The 21199-nt window shown below is 39.9% G+C and overlaps 1 protein-coding gene and 1 long non-coding RNA gene across 3 annotated transcripts; both read left to right on the forward strand.

Annotated features, from left to right (window-relative positions):
- The first annotated feature begins 6859 nt into the window (after window positions 1-6859).
- On the forward strand, window positions 6860-8158 carry LOC147843293 (uncharacterized). Its single transcript, XR_015496631.1, has 2 exons — window positions 6860-6921; window positions 7134-8158. It is a non-coding gene; the product is annotated as an uncharacterized LOC147843293 (long non-coding RNA).
- Window positions 8159-13905: 5747 nt separating this feature from the next.
- LOC147836244 (uncharacterized) lies at window positions 13906-20282 on the forward strand. Of its 2 annotated transcripts, none has more exons than XR_015496598.1 (2): window positions 13906-13967; window positions 14180-15204. XR_015496598.1 is itself a non-coding variant. In XM_087262458.1 (2 exons), exon 2 carries the CDS (start codon window positions 18556-18558, stop codon window positions 19360-19362), a length of 807 nt encoding a protein of 268 aa, XP_087118584.1. In that variant the 5' UTR covers window positions 13906-13967; the 3' UTR covers window positions 19363-20282. The 2 variants fall into 2 exon arrangements, 1 of the variants encoding a protein (XP_087118584.1); XM_087262458.1 differs by lacking the exon at window positions 14180-15204 and adding an exon at window positions 18556-20282.
- Window positions 20283-21199: the final 917 nt, after the last annotated feature.

Below are 21199 nucleotides of genomic sequence, written 5' to 3' on the forward strand. Positions count from 1 at the left end.
TTATGTTCTGCTGAGCGTCGCTCTCACACATCCAGGAAAGCAGATCCTCATATTGTGGTGATTTTGCTGTTAAGTCTGCTGGTGCTTTATATGCAGCTTTCTTTACATGCCTTACCGCTCTATTATTTGTTTTCACATATGCTCCATATTGTTTTGAATTCTTCAAGGTTCCTGATGAGTTTGAGACTGATCTCAGACCCTCTCCTGTGTGTGCTGGTCTGCAGGCAGAATCTCAGAGTGTAAACATCACAAATCCACCCTGAAGGGACTCGTTCAGTCTGAGTCTAGTAGGATGGACTGGTTGTGCTGTCATATTTTCACTATTCATCTACTATTCAATATATTGTTTAATCTACATATCTATATGCTCTCATTATAATTGTTGGGCTGTTTAGGAAAACAATGCACTGCTTACAGAAAACCTTGTAATATCTATTAATATACATTATTTGTGTTAATGGTTACTGTATTAATACACCGTCTGTGTGACTGCATTATGAGATCGAATGCTCGATGTCATTGTTATTGAAAGAAAATTCTAGAAGTGGAGTTAAACAGTTAAAACTTGGAAATCGAGAAATGTGCAGAGGTTTTTCCCCTGAGATTTTCCCAGGGGTGGAAGGAGTACTGAAAAAGCATACTTAAATAAAAGTACCATTACTTGCCTAAAGATGTAGTGTGAGTAGAGTACAAGTTTCTGTTGTAAACGTTACTCATAGTAGGAGTAAAAAGTAGCCCTTTTAAAAGTACTCATGAGTAGTGAGTATTACGTTGTTAAAAAGTTGATGCATTTACATGTAATTAGTGGATGTGTGTGTGTAAACGTAACATTCTGTAGTGCATCTAGTTATTGCCTAGCATACACACCAGTGGCATAGCGGACGGGCCCGCAAGGCATGCACCGCTGGGGGTGTGGGGGCCCGCGTGAATAGGGGGCCCCACGTCGTCGCGATTTTCAATAATTGAAAATCCAGCAACCGCAATAATCAAACTCTTGGGAACAACTGTAATCGGAACCAGGTTCACAGGTTCACAGGTCTGTGTTCTCTCAAGCGGTGGACTACTTCATTCTGATTGCTTGCCGCCGAACCGCGTCATATCATAGCTTAATGTTGACTTGATTTGATCTCTCCTTGACGCTCACACCGGAGAAGACGCGCCGCGCTGTTTCTCACCGCCGGTTCTTATGGAAAATGAATGACTTCTGGCTACTTTGATGCTCTCGCCGCTTTCGGTTTGTGATCGCTCCTCAGTTTGTGAAGGCTTCCCTGCATTGTCGCTCCACCCCGCCCCCCTTTCCCGCTCCTTAATTTGTGATCGCTTCCCAGCGTTGTCGTCCCCCCCCCAACATCATGGGGCCCCGTCAGGGATCCCTGCAGGGGGGCCTCTGCATTTTGCGCTGCGTCACTGATACACACAATGTCATAAGACAATAATATTAGGTTGTGATGTCAGGTGACCGACATTAAATGACTAGTCAGCGTCTAAAGACAACATTATTTTGATGTCCAATAATGACGTCAAATGATGTTGATATTTGGTTGATTTTAGGTTGTTAGAAAGTGACCAAAATCCAATGTCGAGCAACATCTTAAACCAACGTCATATTGACGTCAGATACTGACATTTATTCATCAGGCATGGCAACCAAATTTTAACGTCTGATTGACGTCATAGTGGTAACGTCGACACGTCAAGCTGTCACATCATTAGACGTTGATATTTGGTTGGTTTTAGGTTGGACGTTGGACATTGGCATCGGGCTGACCTTGAGTTCTGATGTAAACCCGATTTTCATTTCCAAACAAAATGCAGCGTCTCCTCGACGTTAATCAATCTGACGGCGTGTTGACGTCTTGTGTCTGCTGGGTGTTTAAGGTCATTTCGGTCATCATACTGTAAACATCCGTCATCTTCTCATCAGGGGTTGGGGCTGGAAGGGCATCCGCTGCAGAAAAACGTGCTGGATAAGTTGGCGGTTCATTCCGCTGTGGCGACCACGGATTAATAAAGGGACTAAGCCGACAAAAAAAAATGAATGAATGAATGAATGACAATGCTGACAAGCAGTAAACACGTGGTGGCATTTAAAAGTGTCTGACGTGGAGCACAGATGCTCTTGACAATTCTGGAGGTCATTAATAATATAATAACACTAATACTGTTTTACATGACCAAATCAACATTTCAGATGTGTTACAGTGTGCTCAGCCTGCTGGTTTGTCCATTCACACACGTTTTCATCATCGCATGATCTCTATAACTAAATCACATGACCTTTTAATGTGCATACTGGAATCTGTTCACGAAAAGTGTTTCCATCATAGGGCGCACTCACACTATGCTATCCGAACCGTGCCCAGGCCCGTTTCGTTTGAGAAGTGCTAGTGCTCTGAATCGCGGTTCACTTGGCTGGCCCTGGCCTGATTGGAAAAGGTGTGCCAGAGCGCAGTTCACTTGGGCTTTAGCGTGGTACGCTTGTGTGTGTGAGTGCAAAACGGCTTGAGCCGAAAGCGAGACGTGACTAGAGACTGTTTGATATGGATTTATTAATCATTCAATGAACGCAAACTGTCAGAGTTTATTAAAGACCCAAACCCCTCACTGCACCTTCAGCAAACCTCCTCCTTCCTGCAGCACCAGGACTCTATGATTGTTCGTGAGCGTCAAAAGTAGCGGATCTGTTGGGTGAAATATTGTGTAATAATATTTCTTCTCTTCTTTATTCTTTTAGAACCTGTTTTAACACATTTTAATCAGTTTTTACCTGTTTTACACATTTTTTCTTGTCTCTTTTAATCCTGTTTATGTAAAGCACTCTGGATTGCCACTGTGTATGAGATGTGCTGTATAAATAAACTTCCTTCTCTTTCCAGAGCATTGCAGAAGGAATTTACCGCCATTTTCAAAAAGGGCCCGTTCAAACATGATCTCTTTGTAGGAAATTACCAGCAAAACAACCTGTATGTATGAAAGGGACTATAGTATTAACAATTAGTACCACTAAATGGAGCTTCTGCCGCACTTAGATGTAATACAGAAGAAAATGAGCGGGACATTCGGCTGATGATACGGTGGTTCAGTTTCTAGCATTACCTTATGGATATAAATGTGTTGACAGTGAACACTTTTACTACTCAGTGTGCATGTAAGATAAGCAGAAAATTAATTTCAGACTCAACACTTTACTGAGGAAAACATTTAGATAAGCTGCAGATGTCAGTAAAGCTGATGACTGATAACATTAACACATGGGATGTGTTGCAATGCATGCAAGATTTTATATTTGTATTTATTCGTTTAAATAATGTCAGGTGAAGTTATCAGGTTATTACAGGCTCATATAATGATCATTAATTTGTATGAGCACAAATAAAGAAAACTGTGTATTGAGTGTTTAATATATTCCTAAAGTTTCTCAGTAAAAGCACAGTCAGAGCTGAGATTAAACCAGCGGATAAAGCAGCAGCAGATAACAGAGCAGAAGACACAGGAGCAGAGCAGAACTCAGTCATCATTGGGGACGTTGTTCTGCCGTGAACACAGCGCTGTAGAAATCTCCTGAATATATCAAGGTAAGACAGAGCTGTTGTTAGTGTTTGACTGTAAGTCATTAAAGATGAACTGAATGTAACACAGACTAGAATGCAGGAATGTTTTCAGCCGGATGATTCTGACTTGTTGGACTTTTAGCTGCTGTTATGAGCTTTGTGTCTTCTGAAAGCTGCTCAGCATTTATTCAGCGCTCACACTTTACACTCACTCATGTGCTCGTGTGTGTTCACAGATGAACAACTCAGACTTCAACATCACAGAGAGAAACCGGAAACTAGATTATCCATTTGAGTGGAAGTTTACACCTGAAGAGCTGGAGATGAAGGTCAGATTCTCCATCTTCATGATCATCGGTGTGTCTGCAGGTCTACCAGCTCTTGTTTGGTCTGTCGGTGAACTGATTGAGCACAGAAGGAATGGACACCGTATTTCAGTCTTCATCATCCTCCTCCTCCTCACTGACTTCACTGAGCTTTACTTGACTCCTTATGTACTGATCAAATATCTCCTAAATGAGACCCTTTGGAATAAGGATTTGACTGGTAGGGTTTTATGGACCTTATGGTTATCCTCAAGATTCTTTGGTCTGCTCCTGAATCAGCTGGTGGCGCTAGAGGGGATTCTCTCAGTCAGATATCCGCTGTACACTGCTGCTGTTTTCTCCTCACGCTGCTTCAGACTCTTCTACATACTTGTGCTTCTCTGTATCATGATCTGTCGAGTTTTTGTGTTTAATTTATGTATGAAAATGGGAAGTTATTTCTTGTTTCGTCTTTCTCTCTTTCTCGTGTCTGTGATCACGTGGATAATCTCGTGTGGAGCTTTATGTTCTGCTGAGCGTCGCTCTCACACATCCAGGAAAGCAGATCCTCATATTGTGGTGATTTTCATGGTCACTCTGCTGGTGCTTTACATTTACCTCATTTTATCCATGAAATTTTTTTCTTTGAGATATCTATATCTGCTCCAAAGTGTTTTAAATTGTTCTCAGTTCCTGATGAGGTTGAGATTGATCTCAGACCCTCTGCTGTGTGTGCTGGTCTGCAGGCAGAATCTCAGGCTGCATTTACACCACAGGTCTTGATGATCAATTCTGATTTTGTGACTGTATCCAGTGTTGTTGACCACCTGCTTACATCATCTTTTACAAGTGACTTGTATATAATTGTCTGCATTTACACTGCACATGGGAAAGGCGCAATGACCTGGAAAAAAGAAAAAAAATAATAAGAAAAAAGCTTTTTTTCATTCCTGTATTACATCTTTTCGCAAGTTGACAAGTTGTTTTATATAGAAGCTCATTCCCGCTACTAAATAAAAATAAAAATAAATACAGTTTAAAAAAGTATAAAGTCTGAGTTGTGAGTTATTAAGTCAGAATTGTGAGTTATAAAGTCAGAATTGCAAGTTATTAAGTCAGAGTTGCGAGTTATTAAGTCAGAATTGTGAGTTATTAAGTCAGAATTGCGAGTTATATAGTCAGAGTTGCGAGTTATTAAGTCAGAATTGTGAGTTATTAAGTCAGAATTGCGAGTTATTAAGTCAGAGTTGCGAGTTATTAAGTCAGAATTGTGAGTTATTAAGTCAGAATTGCGAGTTATATAGTCAGAATTGTGAGTTATTAAGTCAGAGTTGTGAGTTATTAAGTCAGAATTGTGAGTTATTAAGTCAGAATTGTGAGTTATTAAGTCAGAATTGTCAGTTATTAAGTCAGAATTGCGCGTTATAAAGTCAGAATTGTAGGGCTTGTAGAGCGCTAGAACAGAGAGTTTAACTGGATAAACTAAGAAATCCGGGTCTGCTGAATGTGTTCATGTAGGAGTAGCATGTCATTGGAGTAAATTTCAGGACACTCTTTTAAGCAGAAATCTTAATTGAATCTACCCCTTAGCCCTACCTCTTAACCTTACCCCTCGTTTGGCTATGCATGAAAGTGGCTACAGTGTTAACAATTAGTACCACTAAACAGAGCTACCGCCACACTTAGGCCGTACTCACACTATGTACAGTTGCCCCGAACCTGGCCAAAGCATGCTTGTCCCCCCTCCTGTCTCTCTCGACGGCTCGCACTCACACTACAATCAGGCCTGGGCACGCTTACGACATCGATGCTGCGCTGCTCAGTGAGCGCTCTCGCTCAGCACAGTGGAGATTTCCCTAGTTATATCGTTTCAGTCGTTTGCTATGCAGTGACATGCAGTCAAATATTTCACAAAACAGTCCTTAGGGATGCGGGGACACGCAGTCAGATATTTCGACGAACAGATCCGCCACTTTTGACGCTCATAAACAATCATAAAGCCCTCGTGCTGCAGGAATGAAGAGGTTGGCTGATGGTGCACAGCTGTTGTGCAGTGAGGAGTTTGCGTCTTTAATAAACTACGGCAGTTTGCGTTCATTGAACAGTAAGATTGATTAATAAATCCATATGAATTAGTCCCTTAAAAGTCACGTCTCGCTTCCGGTTTTAAAGCCCAAGTGATCCACGCTCAGGCCCACCTCTTCCAACCGGGCCAAGGCCGGCCAAGTGTACGGTTCCTGAGCCTGATTCAGCGCACACACACTTCTCAAACGATCCGGGAAAGGGGCCTGTGCACGGTACAGACAGCATAGTGTGAGTGCGCCTTTAGATGCAAAACAGAAGAAAAGGAGCCGGACATTTGGCTGATAATAAAGTGGTTCAGTTTCCAGCATCACCCAATGGATATAAACAGCCTGATCTCACGAGAAAACGTAAGTATTTTACGTTTTGCCAGTTTAGTGGCTAATTCGTACGAGTTCAGTCGTACGAAATGGTACGATTTTAAAAAGGAGGCGTGGCACCTAACCCCACCCCTAACCCCAACCATCATTGGGGGATGAGCAAATCGTACTAAATTGTATGAATTAGATCGTACGAATTCATACGAATTAGCCAATAAATGAAAAAGTTAAGATTGCCGTGAGATTGTGTTGGATATAAATGTAAACCTCTATGTAAACGTTTTATATATATATATATATATATATATATATATATATATATATATATATATATATATATATATATATATAACGTTGGATATAAATGTAAACGTGTGTTTAGGCAGAGGTTGATGTTAATTCTTGCTTGGCTTTTCAGAGACGTTAAAATAAAAATCTCTAAATACACATCTACCTTTTTCATCTTTGAGAAATCAGCTTGATAAACACATATCACCATGTGCTTCCAAGTAAAACCACAGTCAGAGCCGAGATCAAACCAGCGGATAAAGCAGCAGCAGATAACAGAGCAGGAGACACAGGAGCAGAGCAGAACTCAGTCATCATTGGGGACGTTGTTCTGCCGTGAACACAGCGCTGTAGAAATCTCCTGAATATATCAAGGTAAGACAGAGCTGTTGTTAGTGTTTGACTGTAAGTCATTAAAGATGAACTGAATGTAACACAGACTAGAATGCAGGAATGTTTTCAGCCGGATGATTCTGACTTGTTGGACTTTTAGCTGCTGTTATGAGCTTTGTGTCTTCTGAAAGCTGCTCAGCATTTATTCAGCGCTCACACTTTACACTCACTCATGTGCTCGCGTGTGTTCACAGATGAACAACACAGACTACAACATCACAGAGAGAAACCGGAAACTAGATTATCCATTTGAGTGGAAGTTTTCACCAGAAGAGCTGGAGATGAAGATCAGATTCTCCATCTTCATGATCATCGGTGTGTCTGCAGGTCTACCAGCTCTTGTTTGGGCTGTCGGTGAACTGATTGAGCACAGAAGGAATGGACACCGTATTTCAGTCTTCATCATCCTCCTCCTCCTCACTGACTTCACTGAGCTTTACTTGAGCCCCTATGTACTGATGAAACATCTCTTAGATGAGCTTCTGTGTGATATGTATTGGACATGTTGGATCATTTGGTCTTTATGGTGGTCTTCAAGAGTGTGTGGTCTCCTCCTGAATCAGCTGGTGGCGCTAGAGGGGATTCTCTCAGTCAGATATCCGCTGTACACTGCTGCTGTTTTCTCCTCACGCTGCTTCGTCGTTTTCTACATACTTGTGCTTCTCTGTCTCTTCCCCAGTGGATTATTTTGGTTTTATTTAATTATGACAGAAACATATCTCTATGTCTTTCCTTTCACTGTGTTCCTCGTGTCTGTGAACACGTGGATAATCTCTTGTGGAGCTTTATGTTCACCCGAGCGTCGCTCTCACACATCCAGGAAAGCAGATCCTCATATTGTGCTGATTTTCCTCTTCAGTCTGCTGGTGCTTTACATGTATCTTACTCTGTTTGTCATATTTTTAGTTAGGCCATATTCAAATATGCTCAATATTCTTTGTAATATTTCTCTTCTCCTGGTGAGTGTGAGACTGATCTCAGACTCTCTCCTGTGTGTGCTGGTCTGCAGGCAGAGTCTCAGCGTTCAGACAACACAGCAGACAGGGAACGTCCCCCAGATGTGCCATATGTCCCTTAAAGTTTTGCATACAGCCTGTGTAAAAACTTTAATAATAGTGTACACAGTTGGGTCTCTGATATTTTGCTCTATATTGACCTTCAAGGTGTATACACTTTTCCGGTTTTAGTCTTGATGTAATAAATGCACCTGTTAACACAGCTTTACTGTATTTTACTTTGATAGTTACTTGATATGTGATATGCAGACATTGTCTGGGATGTCAGTCTGTATGTTTTCCACAGTTTCCTAAGGTATTCATCATGTTCATGTGCTGTAAGAGAATGTAGAAATGCTGATAATGCACAAATCCTCATTTCAGACTTTGCATGTTGCTGATGAAAACATTTAGATCATTTGCAAATATCAGTTGAAGACTGATAACATCAGCGAGTGGGACGTGTTACAGCATGGTGGCAGATTAAATGGCGGCTCTTGTTTTAAACTATTGATATTCGCTCTCAATATTTTGGCTGGCTTGTGTAGCAAGCCAGACTATTGTTATCCTATTTTTCTTCTGAGACTAAAAATTAAACTCTATCTCCTCCTAGAGCTTTCAAGCTATGCCCACCAAACTCACACCAGACCTCCAAACTGGTCTGACTCGGGTTGCTATATCTTTTCCGACTGATCCTACTTTTGGTTTTCCGAAAAACATCCCGGGGCCGTCAGAAAAATCCCATTGACTTAACATTGGACCAAACTTTGTGACCTCATAAGTCTGCATCAGACTGTCCTACAGGCTTCTAACTGGGCTCATTTAACTCAGACTACCAAACTACTAATAACTGATGAGCTTTTAACTTTCTAGCCACACCCCTAACAACCAGATACGGCACCCTAGCAACGGTCCCATAGACTGCCATTATAGAGGTTCAGATTGATATTGTCATGCTGCAGTGTGATAGAGACATGGGTGTTGCTTTTACCTGTTCATACTGGCAAGAAGCTTGGATACATCATCAGTCTAAGCTGCCAATCCACTCCATAGCAACAAAACAGACTAACCTAGCAACGATATAACAGCAGCTGTATCTCAGTATCAGAACATCGTAGAGAAGCGGGGGTTGGCTTGTTTGACTCATGCTAGCACACCATCCATCCATCCATCCCTCCATCATCTATCTATCTATCTATCTATCTATCTATCTATCTATCTATCTATCTATCTATATATCTATCTATCTATCTATCTATCTTTTCATACTTTTTAAAACTGTTTAAACTAAATAAACTATTACCATCAGGCTTTCACAAGCCAGCCTCAAAGTTTGTTCTCAAACTTTAAGAATCTAGTTTACACTAAAACTGCTGACAACCATTTTAAGTGTGCAATACCTTGACATGCGATACAGTGTTTTTATATTTACTGGACAAGCAAGAGAAGCAGGAGAAGCAATAGTATCTCTTAATGCTTCTTAGTAAAACCACATTCAAAAGCTCAGATAGGAGATCTGAGATACACCCAGCAGATAAACCCACAACCAGAAACCAGCAGTAGAGGGAAAAAAAAGAGTCACGTTTTTTTTAAACACTTATAAAAATTCCTAGCGTGCACCACACAGGTGAGAAGGGTTGATAAACCACCTGTGGTTGATTTTGTTTTTCTCTCCATATGCACCAGACACCATTTTAAACACCCGATACATCTTCAAAAAACATTGTGCAATTATGAGTGTGCTCCATACAGGAGAGTGGGCTTGACAAACCACCTGTATTGGACACTGTTTCCTCTCTATATGCACCAGACGCCTAATACACACCCCATACATCTTCTAATACTTGTGCAATACTGAGTGAGCTCCCTATAGGTGAGCGGGTTTGACAAACCACCTGTAGTTGATGCTCTTTTCCTCTCCATATGCACCAGACACCTTATCAACATGCCATACATCTTTGAAAACTTTATGCAAGACTGAGTGTGCTCCACACAGGTGAGTGGGTTTAACAATTATGACAGTGTAGTCATAATAATATGATAATCTAAGGAAACATGTTTTACATTGCATATTCTAAAATTGTTCTGAACTGTTTATCCTTCTTTTTTCTAACAATTACGTGAGGATGTCTAAACAATCTAATGACATAGGTTTGTTGACTCTCTTAGCATAAATATCACTGTAATCTGAATTTAAGGAAGGATTATACTTTAAATCACTCATAAATATATTTAAATGTTTAAAGTTAGGGTTTAAGTGTGTTTCTAGTTGTAACTAAATATATATTTTTAAATACAGATATAGTATGTTTAAAGCACATTTGAGTTCAATTTCATGGTGTCTCAAAATAGCACAGTTGAGTACACTTAGATGGTATTAAGGTTATCTTAACATATACTTAACACTATCTTTTAGTACATTAAGTACAAAATTAGAGTGCAAAAATAGAGCACTTTTAGTACATTACTAAAAAAATAGTGTACTTAAAGTGCATTTTAGCACACTGCTTTCACATTTTGTATATTCTTTTAATATATTACTATTATGCTTTAAGCTATTCTTAAATATATTTATAAATGTTTAAAATTAGGGTTTAAGTGTGTTTCTAGTTGTAACTTAATATATATTTTTAAATCCAGATATAGTGTGTTTAAAGCACATTTGAGTTCAATTTCAGGGTGTCTCAAAATAGCAGTTGAGTGCACTTAGATGGTATTAAGTTTATCTTAACATACATAACACTATCTTTTAGTACATTAAGTACAAAATTAGTGTGCGAAAATAGAGCACTTTTAGTACATTACTGAAAAGTGTACTGAAATAAAGTGCATTTTAGTGCACTTTTATTTTTTATCTGGGAATTCTACGCTCTTGAGAAATACACTTAGAATGAACAGAAATCTCTTGGTAGTGTTCATATTAGTAACTGTGTTGGGTAATACTAACATGGTATTTTGAGTTAATGATACTTAATGTATAATCCAAATCACACTCGTTTTTAATTAATGTTCTTACGTTTTACATCAATACAAATCAAAACTTTTAAAACCTGAGTTTAAGAAAAAAAAACACCTAGTGCTTCCTAGTAAAACCACTGAGATAGCTGAGATTAAACCAGCGGATAAAGCAGCAGCAGATAACAGAGCAGAAGACACAGGAGCAGAGCAGAACTCAGTCATCATTGGGGACGTTGTTCTGCCGTGAACACAGCGCTGTAGAAATCTCCTGAATATATCAAGGTAAGACAGAGCTGTTGTTAGTGTTTGACTGTAAGTCATTAAAGATGAACTGAATGTAACACAGACTAGAATGCAGGAATGTTTTCAGCCGGATGATTCTGACTTGTTGGACTTTTAGCTGCTGTTATGAGCTTTGTGTCTTCTGAAAGCTGCTCAGCATTTATTCAGCGCTCACACTTTACACTCACTCATGCGCTCGTGTGTGTTCACAGATGAGCATCACAGATGAAGACTGGCAAATGGTTTATCCATTTAGATGGAAGTTTTCACCTGAACTGCTGGATTTAAAGATCAGATCCTGCATCTTCATGATCATCGGTGTGTCTGCAGGTCTACCAGCTCTTGTTTGGTCTGTCGGTGAACTGATTGAGCACAGAAGGAATGGACACCGTATTTCAGTCTTCATCATCCTCCTCCTCCTCACTGACTTCACTGAGCTTTACTTGAGTCCCTGTATACTGATCAAAGATCTCTTACATGAGCTGAATCAGGGTTGGACATGTTGGATCGCATGGTTTTTATGGTGGTCTTCAAGATTCTGTGGTGTCCTCCTGAATCAGCTGGTGGCGCTAGAGGGGATTCTCTCAGTCAGATATCCGCTGTACACTGCTGCTGTTTTCTCCTCACGCTGCTTCAGACTCTTCTATGTAGTTTTGTTTGTCTGTTTAATTAGCAGCATGCTTTTATTACAACAATTACCATTTCTGTATTTCTTGTTTCCTCTTACTGTGTTCCTCGTGTCTGTGATCACGTGGATAATCTCTTGTGGAGCTTTATGTTCAGCTGAGCGTCGCTCTCACACATCCAGGAAAGCAGATCCTCATATTGTGGTGATTTTGATCATCACTCTGCTGGTGCTTTATGTGCATCTGACTGTGTTTGTCTTACGTGGGCACTTTTTACATTCACATGTGGTCAAAAATGTTTTGAATTCTTCAGGGGCCCTGATGAGTGTGAGGCTGATCTCAGACCCTCTGCTGTGTGTGCTGGTCTGCAGGCAGAATCTCAGAGTCTAAACATCAGATCAGTGAAGTCAAAGTTATCACCCCCCTGTTTATTATTTATCCCCAATTTCTGTTTATCAGAGAGCAGATTTCTTCAGCACATTTCTAATCATAACAGTGTTAATAACTCATCTCTAATAACTGATTTATTTTCTCTTTGTCATGATGACAGTAAATAATATTAGACTAGATATTCTTCAAGACACTTCTATACAGCTTAAAGTCACATTTAAAGGCTTCACTAGGGTAATTAGGGTAATTAGGCAAGTTATTGTATGATGATGGTTTGTTCTGGAGACTATCGGAAATATATATATGGCTTAAATGGGTTTATAATTAGCTTAATAACTTGTCCTTAAAATGGTGTTTAAGTGTGCTTTCACATGTGTAGTTCGCTTCATTTGGTCTGGATCAAGGGTAATAAAGGATCATTGTTGCATTTTCTGCCGTCTTTGGGTGGTTTTCACACCACACTGCTGGATTTCGTCCGAACCAGTTGAAACGAACCAAAATGCAGTCATGTGACAAAACCCACATCTCTCATTGGCCAGATGTTGTTGAATATATTTCCTAAACTGCTTATTGATTGGTCAGAATTCACGTGCGGGAAAATGCCAATGAACTCCCGCAAGTAAACAAAACCGGCAGACACAACATGTGGTTTACTCTGGAGGGGAGACTGCGCTGCTGATTGTATCTGCTTTAGACAAACTGTACATTTCGAGAATGAAGCGCGGCCGCGGCTGGAAAACAGTGTTTAATGTGTCGCTCGTCACTTCAGGAGGAGGCGTGAATTAATTCAGCTAAACTGCGACATGCTCATCTTGCCGAAATATTACCAACGATCCATCAGGTGATGTTTTCCCCTCTCTCTCTCTCTCTCTCTCTCTCTCTCTCTCTCTCTCTCTGTTGGTAAAGCATGTCTACAAATTTTTTCCTCCATATCCCATAATGCACAGCGCATCGGCCTACGGCAGCTGGATTAGTCCAAAAGGTGCAGTACTGTTTGCGGTTGGACCTGTTTTAGTACGAATCATATTCTCACCACAAACGAACCGCTCCAGGGTTCGTTTGAAAGCGTACCGAGAGCACCTCTTCAAGCAGGTCTCGGTACGCTTATTTGGTCCGCTTTTGGTGCGCACTCGAGTACGATTGCTGCATTCACACCTGCCCAAACCAACCGCACCAAGAAAGAAAACGAACTCCAGTGCGAATCAATCCAACTAAATAAGGCAGGTGTGAAAGCACCCTAAAAAACTAAAAATGTCTTTTATTCTAGCTGTAATAGGGTTTTTGATCTACTTTTGGTCAATTTTCAGAAATAAAGGTGCAGAGGCTGTACACTTCTGCAAATACACTTCAGGTTATTTTCTTTTAAGTGACCAATATGAGCCTGTAGATATAAATGTGTGCCTTTTGAAAAGGTTTGAAGGTAAGATGATGTGTTCATGTAAGAAAAACACGTAATTCATCATATCAGACTTTTCCGTTTTGCTGAGGAAAACATTTAGATAAGCTGCAGATGTGAGTAAAGCTGATGTCTGATTAAAACCAGTGAGTGAGATATGTTGCAATACAAGCGAAATCAACATAAAACACTTCATTAAGAATTTGAGATATTCCTAAAGTTTCTCAGTAAAACCACAGTCAGAGCTGAGATTAAACCAGCGGATAAAGCAGCAGCAGATAACAGAGCAGAAGACACAGGAGCAGAGCAGAACTCAGTCATCATTGGGGACGTTGTTCTGCCGTGAACACAGCGCTGTAGAAATCTCCTGAATATATCAAGGTAAGACAGAGCTGTTGTTAGTGTTTGACTGTAAGTCATTAAAGATGAACTGAATGTAACACAGACTAGAATGCAGGAATGTTTTCAGCCGGATGATTCTGACTTGTTGGACTTTTAGCTGCTGTTATGAGCTTTGTGTCTTCTGAAAGCTGCTCAGCATTTATTCAGCGCTCACACTTTACACTCACTCATGTGCTCGCGTGTGTTCACAGATGAACAACACAGACTACAACATCACAGAGAGAAACCGGAAACTAGATTATCCATTTGAGTGGAAGTTTTCACCAGAAGAGCTGGAGATGAAGATCAGATTCTCCATCTTCATGATCATCGGTGTGTCTGCAGGTCTACCAGCTCTTGTTTGGGCTGTCGGTGAACTGATTGAGCACAGAAGGAATGGACACCGTATTTCAGTCTTCATCATCCTCCTCCTCCTCACTGACTTCACTGAGCTTTACTTGAGCCCCTATGTACTGATGAAACATCTCTTAGATGAGCTTCTGTGTGATATGTATTGGACATGTTGGATCATTTGGTCTTTATGGTGGTCTTCAAGAGTGTGTGGTCTCCTCCTGAATCAGCTGGTGGCGCTAGAGGGGATTCTCTCAGTCAGATATCCGCTGTACACTGCTGCTGTTTTCTCCTCACGCTGCTTCGTCGTTTTCTACATACTTGTGCTTCTCTGTCTCTTCCCCAGTGGATTATTTTGGTTTTATTTAATTATGACAGAAACATATCTCTATGTCTTTCCTTTCACTGTGTTCCTCGTGTCTGTGAACACGTGGATAATCTCTTGTGGAGCTTTATGTTCACCCGAGCGTCGCTCTCACACATCCAGGAAAGCAGATCCTCATATTGTGCTGATTTTCCTCTTCAGTCTGCTGGTGCTTTACATGTATCTTACTCTGTTTGTCATATTTTTAGTTAGGCCATATTCAAATATGCTCAATATTCTTTGTAATATTTCTCTTCTCCTGGTGAGTGTGAGACTGATCTCAGACTCTCTCCTGTGTGTGCTGGTCTGCAGGCAGAGTCTCAGCGTTCAGACAACACAGCAGACAGGGAACGTCCCCCAGATGTGCCATATGTCCCTTAAAGTTTTGCATACAGCCTGTGTAAAAACTTTAATAATAGTGTACACAGTTGGGTCTCTGATATTTTGCTCTATATTGACCTTCAAGGTGTATACACTTTTCCGGTTTTAGTCTTGATGTAATAAATGCACCTGTTAACACAGCTTTACTGTATTTTACTTTGATAGTTACTTGATATGTGATATGCAGACATTGTCTGGGATGTCAGTCTGTATGTTTTCCACAGTTTCCTAAGGTATTCATCATGTTCATGTGCTGTAAGAGAATGTAGAAATGCTGATAATGCACAAATCCTCATTTCAGACTTTGCATGTTGCTGATGAAAACATTTAGATCATTTGCAAATATCAGTTGAAGACTGATAACATCAGCGAGTGGGACGTGTTACAGCATGGTGGCAGATTAAATGGCGGCTCTTGTTTTAAACTATTGATATTCGCTCTCAATATTTTGGCTGGCTTGTGTAGCAAGCCAGACTATTGTTATCCTATTTTTCTTCTGAGACTAAAAATTAAACTCTATCTCCTCCTAGAGCTTTCAAGCTATGCCCACCAAACTCACACCAGACCTCCAAACTGGTCTGACTCGGGTTGCTATATCTTTTCCGACTGATCCTACTTTTGGTTTTCCGAAAAACATCCCGGGGCCGTCAGAAAAATCCCATTGACTTAACATTGGACCAAACTTTGTGACCTCATAAGTCTGCATCAGACTGTCCTACAGGCTTCTAACTGGGCTCATTTAACTCAGACTACCAAACTACTAATAACTGATGAGCTTTTAACTTTCTAGCCACACCCCTAACAACCAGATACGGCACCCTAGCAACGGTCCCATAGACTGCCATTATAGAGGTTCAGATTGATATTGTCATGCTGCAGTGTGATAGAGACATGGGTGTTGCTTTTACCTGTTCATACTGGCAAGAAGCTTGGATACATCATCAGTCTAAGCTGCCAATCCACTCCATAGCAACAAAACAGACTAACCTAGCAACGATATAACAGCAGCTATATCTCAGTATCAGAACATCGTAGAGAAGCGGGGGTTGGCTTGTTTGACTCATGCTAGCACACCATCCATCCATCCATCCCTCCATCATCTATCTATCTATCTATCTATCTATCTATCTATCTATCTATCTATCTATCTATCTATCTATCTATCTAATTATCCATTCTTCTATCTATCTATCTATCTATCTATCTATCTATCTATCTATCTATCTATCTATCTATCTATCTATCTATCTATCTATCTATCTATCTATCTTTTCATACTTTTTAAAACTGTTTAAACTAAATAAACTATTACCATCAGGCTTTCACAAGCCAGCCTCAAAGTTTGTTCTCAAACTTTAAGAATCTAGTTTACATTAAAACTGCTGACAACCATTTTAAGTGTGCAATACCTTGACATGCGATACAGTGTTTTTATATTTACTGGACTAAAAAAAAAAAAAAATCAAGAAAAGCTTTGAGCTGTGAAAGCTGGAGAAGCAATAGTATCTCTTAATGCTTCTTAGTAAAACCACATTCAAAAGCTCAGATAGGAGATCTGAGATACACCCAGCAGATAAACCCACAACCAGAAACCAGCAGTAGAGGGAAAAAAAAAGAGTCACGTTTTTTTTAAACACTTATAAAAATTCCTAGCGTGCACCACACAGGTGAGAAGGGTTGATAAACCACCTGTGGTTGATTTTGTTTTTCTCTCCATATGCACCAGACACCATTTTAAACACCCGATACATCTTCAAAAAACATTGTGCAATTCTGAGTGTGCTCCATACAGGAGAGTGGGCTTGACAAACCACCTGTATTGGACACTTTTTCCTCTTTATATGCACCAGACGCCTAATACACACCCCATACATCTTCTAATACTTGTGCAATACTGAGTGAGCTCCCTATAGGTGAGCGGGTTTGACAAACCACCTGTAGTTGATGCTCTTTTCCTCTCCATATGCACCAGACACCTTATCAACATGCCATACATCTTTGAAAACTTTATGCAAGACTGAGTGTGCTCCACACAGGTGAGTGGGTTTAACAATTATGACAGTGTAGTCATAATAATATGATAATCTAAGGAAACATGTTTTACGTTGCATATTCTAAAATTGTTCTGGACTGTTTATCCTTCTTTTGTCTAACAATTACGTGAGGATGTTGAAACAATCTAATGACATAGGTTTGTTGACTCTCTTAGCATAAATATCACTGTAATCTGAATTTAAGGAAGGATTATACTTTAAATCACTCATAAATATATTTAAATGTTTAAAGTTAGGGTTTAAGTGTGTTTCTAGTTGTAACTAAATATATATTTTTAAATACAGATATAGTATGTTTAAAGCACATTTTAGTTCAATTTCATGGTGTCTCAAAATAGCACAGTTGAGTACACTTAGATGGTATTAAGTTTATATTAACATATACTTAACACTATCTTTTAGTACACTAAGTACAAAATTAGAGTGCAAAAATAGAGCACTTTTAGTACATTACTAAAACAAATATTGTACTTAAAGTGCATTTTAGCACACTGCTTTTACATTTTGTATATTCTTTTAATATATTACTATTATGCTTTAAGCTATTCTTAAATATATATATAAATGTTTAAAATTAGGGTTTAAGTGTATTTCTAGTTGTAACTTAATATATATTTTTAAATCCAGATATAGAGTGTTTAAAGCACATTTGAGTTCAATTTCAGGGTGTCTCAAAATAACAGTTGAGTGCACTTAGATGGTATTAAGTTTATCTTAACATACATAACACTATCTTTTAGTACATTAAGTACAAAATTAGTGTGCGAAAATAAAGCACTTTTAGTACATTACTGAAAAGTGTACTGAAATAAACTGCATTTTAGTGCACTTTTATTTTTTATCTGGGAATTCTACGCTCTTGAGAAATACACTTAGAATGAACAGAAATCTCTTGGTAGTGTTCATATTAGTAACTGTGTTGGGTAAGACTAACATGGTATTTAGAGTTAATGATACTTAATGTATAATCCAAATTACACTCGTTTTTAATTAATGTTCTTACGTTTTACATCAATACAAATCAAAACCTTTAAAACCTGAGCTTAAGAAAAAAAACACCAAGTGCTTCCTAGTAAAACCACTGAGATAGCTGAGATTAAACCAGCGGATAAAGCAGCAGCAGATAACAGAGCAGGAGACACAGGAGCAGAGCAGAACTCAGTCATCATTGGGGACGTTGTTCTGCCGTGAACACAGCGCTGTAGAAATCTCCTGAATATATCAAGGTAAGACAGAGCTGTTGTTAGTGTTTGACTGTAAGTCATTAAAGATGAACTGAATGTAACACAGACTAGAATGCAGGAATGTTTTCAGCCGGATGATTCTGACTTGTTGGACTTTTAGCTGCTGTTATGAGCTTTGTGTCTTCTGAAAGCTGCTCAGCATTTATTCAGCGCTCACACTTTACACTCACTCATGCGCTCGCGTGTGTTCACAGATGGACAACACAGATGAAGACTGGCAAATAGATTATCCATTTGAGTGGAAGTTTTCACCTGAAGAGCTGGAGATGAAGATCAGATTCTCCATCTTCATGATCATCGGTGCGTCTGCAGGTCTACCAGCTCTTGTTTGGTCTGTCGGTGAACTGATTGAGCACAGAAGGAATGGACACCGTATTTCAGTCTTCATCCTCCTCCTCCTTCTTCTCACTGACTTCACAGAGCTTTACTTGAGTCCCTATGTACTGATCAAAGATCTCTTAAATGAGCTGAATCAGGGTTGGACATGTTGGATCGCATGGTTTTTATGGTGGTCTTCAAGAGTCTGCGGTCTCCTCCTGAATCAGCTGGTGGCGCTAGAGGGGATTCTCTCAGTCAGATATCCGCTGTACACTGCTGCTGTTTTCTCCTCACGCTGGTTCAGACTCTTCTATGTAGTTTTGTTTGTCTGTTTAATTAGCAGCATACTTTTATTACAACAATTACCATTTCTGTATTTCTTGTTTCCTCTTACTGTGTTCCTCGTGTCTGTGATCACGTGGATAATCTCGTGTGGAGCTTTATGTTCAGCTGAGCGTCGCTCTCACACATCCAGGAAAGCAGATCCTCATATTGTGGTGATTTTGATCATCACTCTGCTGGTGCTTTATGTGTATCTGACTGTGTTTGTCTTAGATTGGTACATTATACATTCACATGTGCTCAAAATTGTTTTGAATTCTTCAGGGGCCCTGATGAGTGTGAGGCTGATCTCAGACCCTCTGCTGTGTGTCCTGGTCTGCAGGCAGAATCTCAGAGTCTAAACATCAGATCAGTGAAGTCAGAGTTATCAGCCCCCAGTTTATTATTTATCCCCAATTTCTGTTTAGCGGAGAGCAGATTTCTCCAGCACATTTCTAATCATAACAGTGTTAATAATTCACCTCTAATCACTGATTTATTTTCTCTGTCATGATGACAGTAAATAATATTAGACTAGATATTCTTCAAGACACTTCTATACAGCTTAAAGTGACATTTAAAGGCTTCACTAGGGTAATTAGGGTAACTAGGCAGGTTAGGGTAATTAGGCAAGTTATTGTATGATGATGGTTTGTTCTGTGGACTATCGGAAATATATATATGGCTTAAAGGGGTTTATAATTAGAGTAATAACTTGTCCTTAAAATGGTGTTTAAGTGTGCTTTCACATGTGTAGTTCTCTTCATTTGGTCTGGATCAAGGGTAATAAATGATCATTGTTGCATTTTCTGCCGTCTTTGGGTGGTTTTCACACCACACTGCTGGATTTGGTCCGAACCAGTTGAAACGAACCAAAATGCAGTCATGTGACAAAACCCACATCTCTCATTGGCCAGATGTTGTTGAATATATTTCCTAAACTGCTTATTGATTGGTCAGAATTCACGTGCGGGAAAATGCCAATGAACTCCCGCAAGTAAACAAAACCGGCAGACACAACATGTGGCTTACTCTGGAGGGGCGACTGCGCTGCTGATTGTATCTGCTTTAGACAAACTGTACATTTCCAGAATGAAGCGCGGCGGCGGCTGGAAAACAGTGTTTATTGTGTCGCTCGTCACTTCAGGAGGAGGCGTGAATTCATTCAGCTAAACTGCGACATGCTCATGTTGCGGAAATATTACCAACGATCCATCAGGTGATGTTTTCCCTTCTCTCTCTCTCTCTCTCTCTCTCTCTCTCACTCTCTCTCTCTCTCTCTCTCTCTCTGTTGGTAAAGCATGTCTACAAATATTTTTCCTCCATATCCCATAATGCACAGCACATCGGCCTAGGGCAGCTGGATTAGTCCAAAAGGCGCAGTACTTTTTGCGGTTGGACCTGTTTTAGTACGGATCATATTCTCACCACAAACGAACCGCTCCAGGGTTCGTTTGAAAGCGTACTGAGAGCACCTCTTCAAGCAGGTCTCAGTACGCTTATTTGGTCCGCTTTTGGTGCGCACTCGAGTACGATTGCTGCATTCACACCTGCCCAAACCAACCGCACCAAAAGGGGAAACAAACTCTAGTGCGATTCAATCCAACTAAATAAGGCAGGTGTGAAAGCACCCTAAAAAACTAAAAATGTCTTTTATTCTAGCTGTAATAGGGTTTTTGATCTACTTTTGGTTGAATTTTCAGAAATAAAGGTGCAGAGGCTGTACACTTCTGTAAATACACTTTAGGTTATTTTTTAAGTGACCAATATGAGCCTGTAGATATAAATGTGTGCCTTTTGAAAAGGTTTGAAGGTAAGATGATGTGTTCATGTAAGAAAAACACGTAATTCATCATATCAGACTTTTCCGTTTTGCTGAGGAAAACATTTAGATAAGCTGCAGATGTGAGTAAAGCTGATGTCTGATTAAAACCAGTGAGTGAGAGATGTTGCAATACAAGCGAAATCAACATAAAACACTTCATTAAGAATTTGAGATATTCCTAAAGTTACTCAGTAAAACCACAGTCAGAGCTGAGATAGGAGAGCCGAGATCAAACCAGCGGATAAACTGGAAACCAGCAGCAGATAACAGAGCAGAAGACACAGGAGCAGAGCAGAACTCAGTCATCATTGGGGACGTTGTTCTGCCGTGAACACAGCGCTGTAGAAATCTCCTGAATATATCAAGGTAAGACA

This window comes from Danio rerio, chromosome 7 (assembly GCF_052040795.2).
Source record: "Danio rerio strain M-AB ecotype USA chromosome 7, GRCz13ab, whole genome shotgun sequence".
Lineage (NCBI taxonomy): Eukaryota > Metazoa > Chordata > Actinopteri > Cypriniformes > Danionidae > Danio > Danio rerio.

Coding starts and splice junctions, on each gene's coding strand:
- LOC147836244 (XM_087262458.1), top strand. CDS start 18,556: ATGGACAACACAGATGAAGACTGGCAAATAGATTATCCATTTGAGTGG.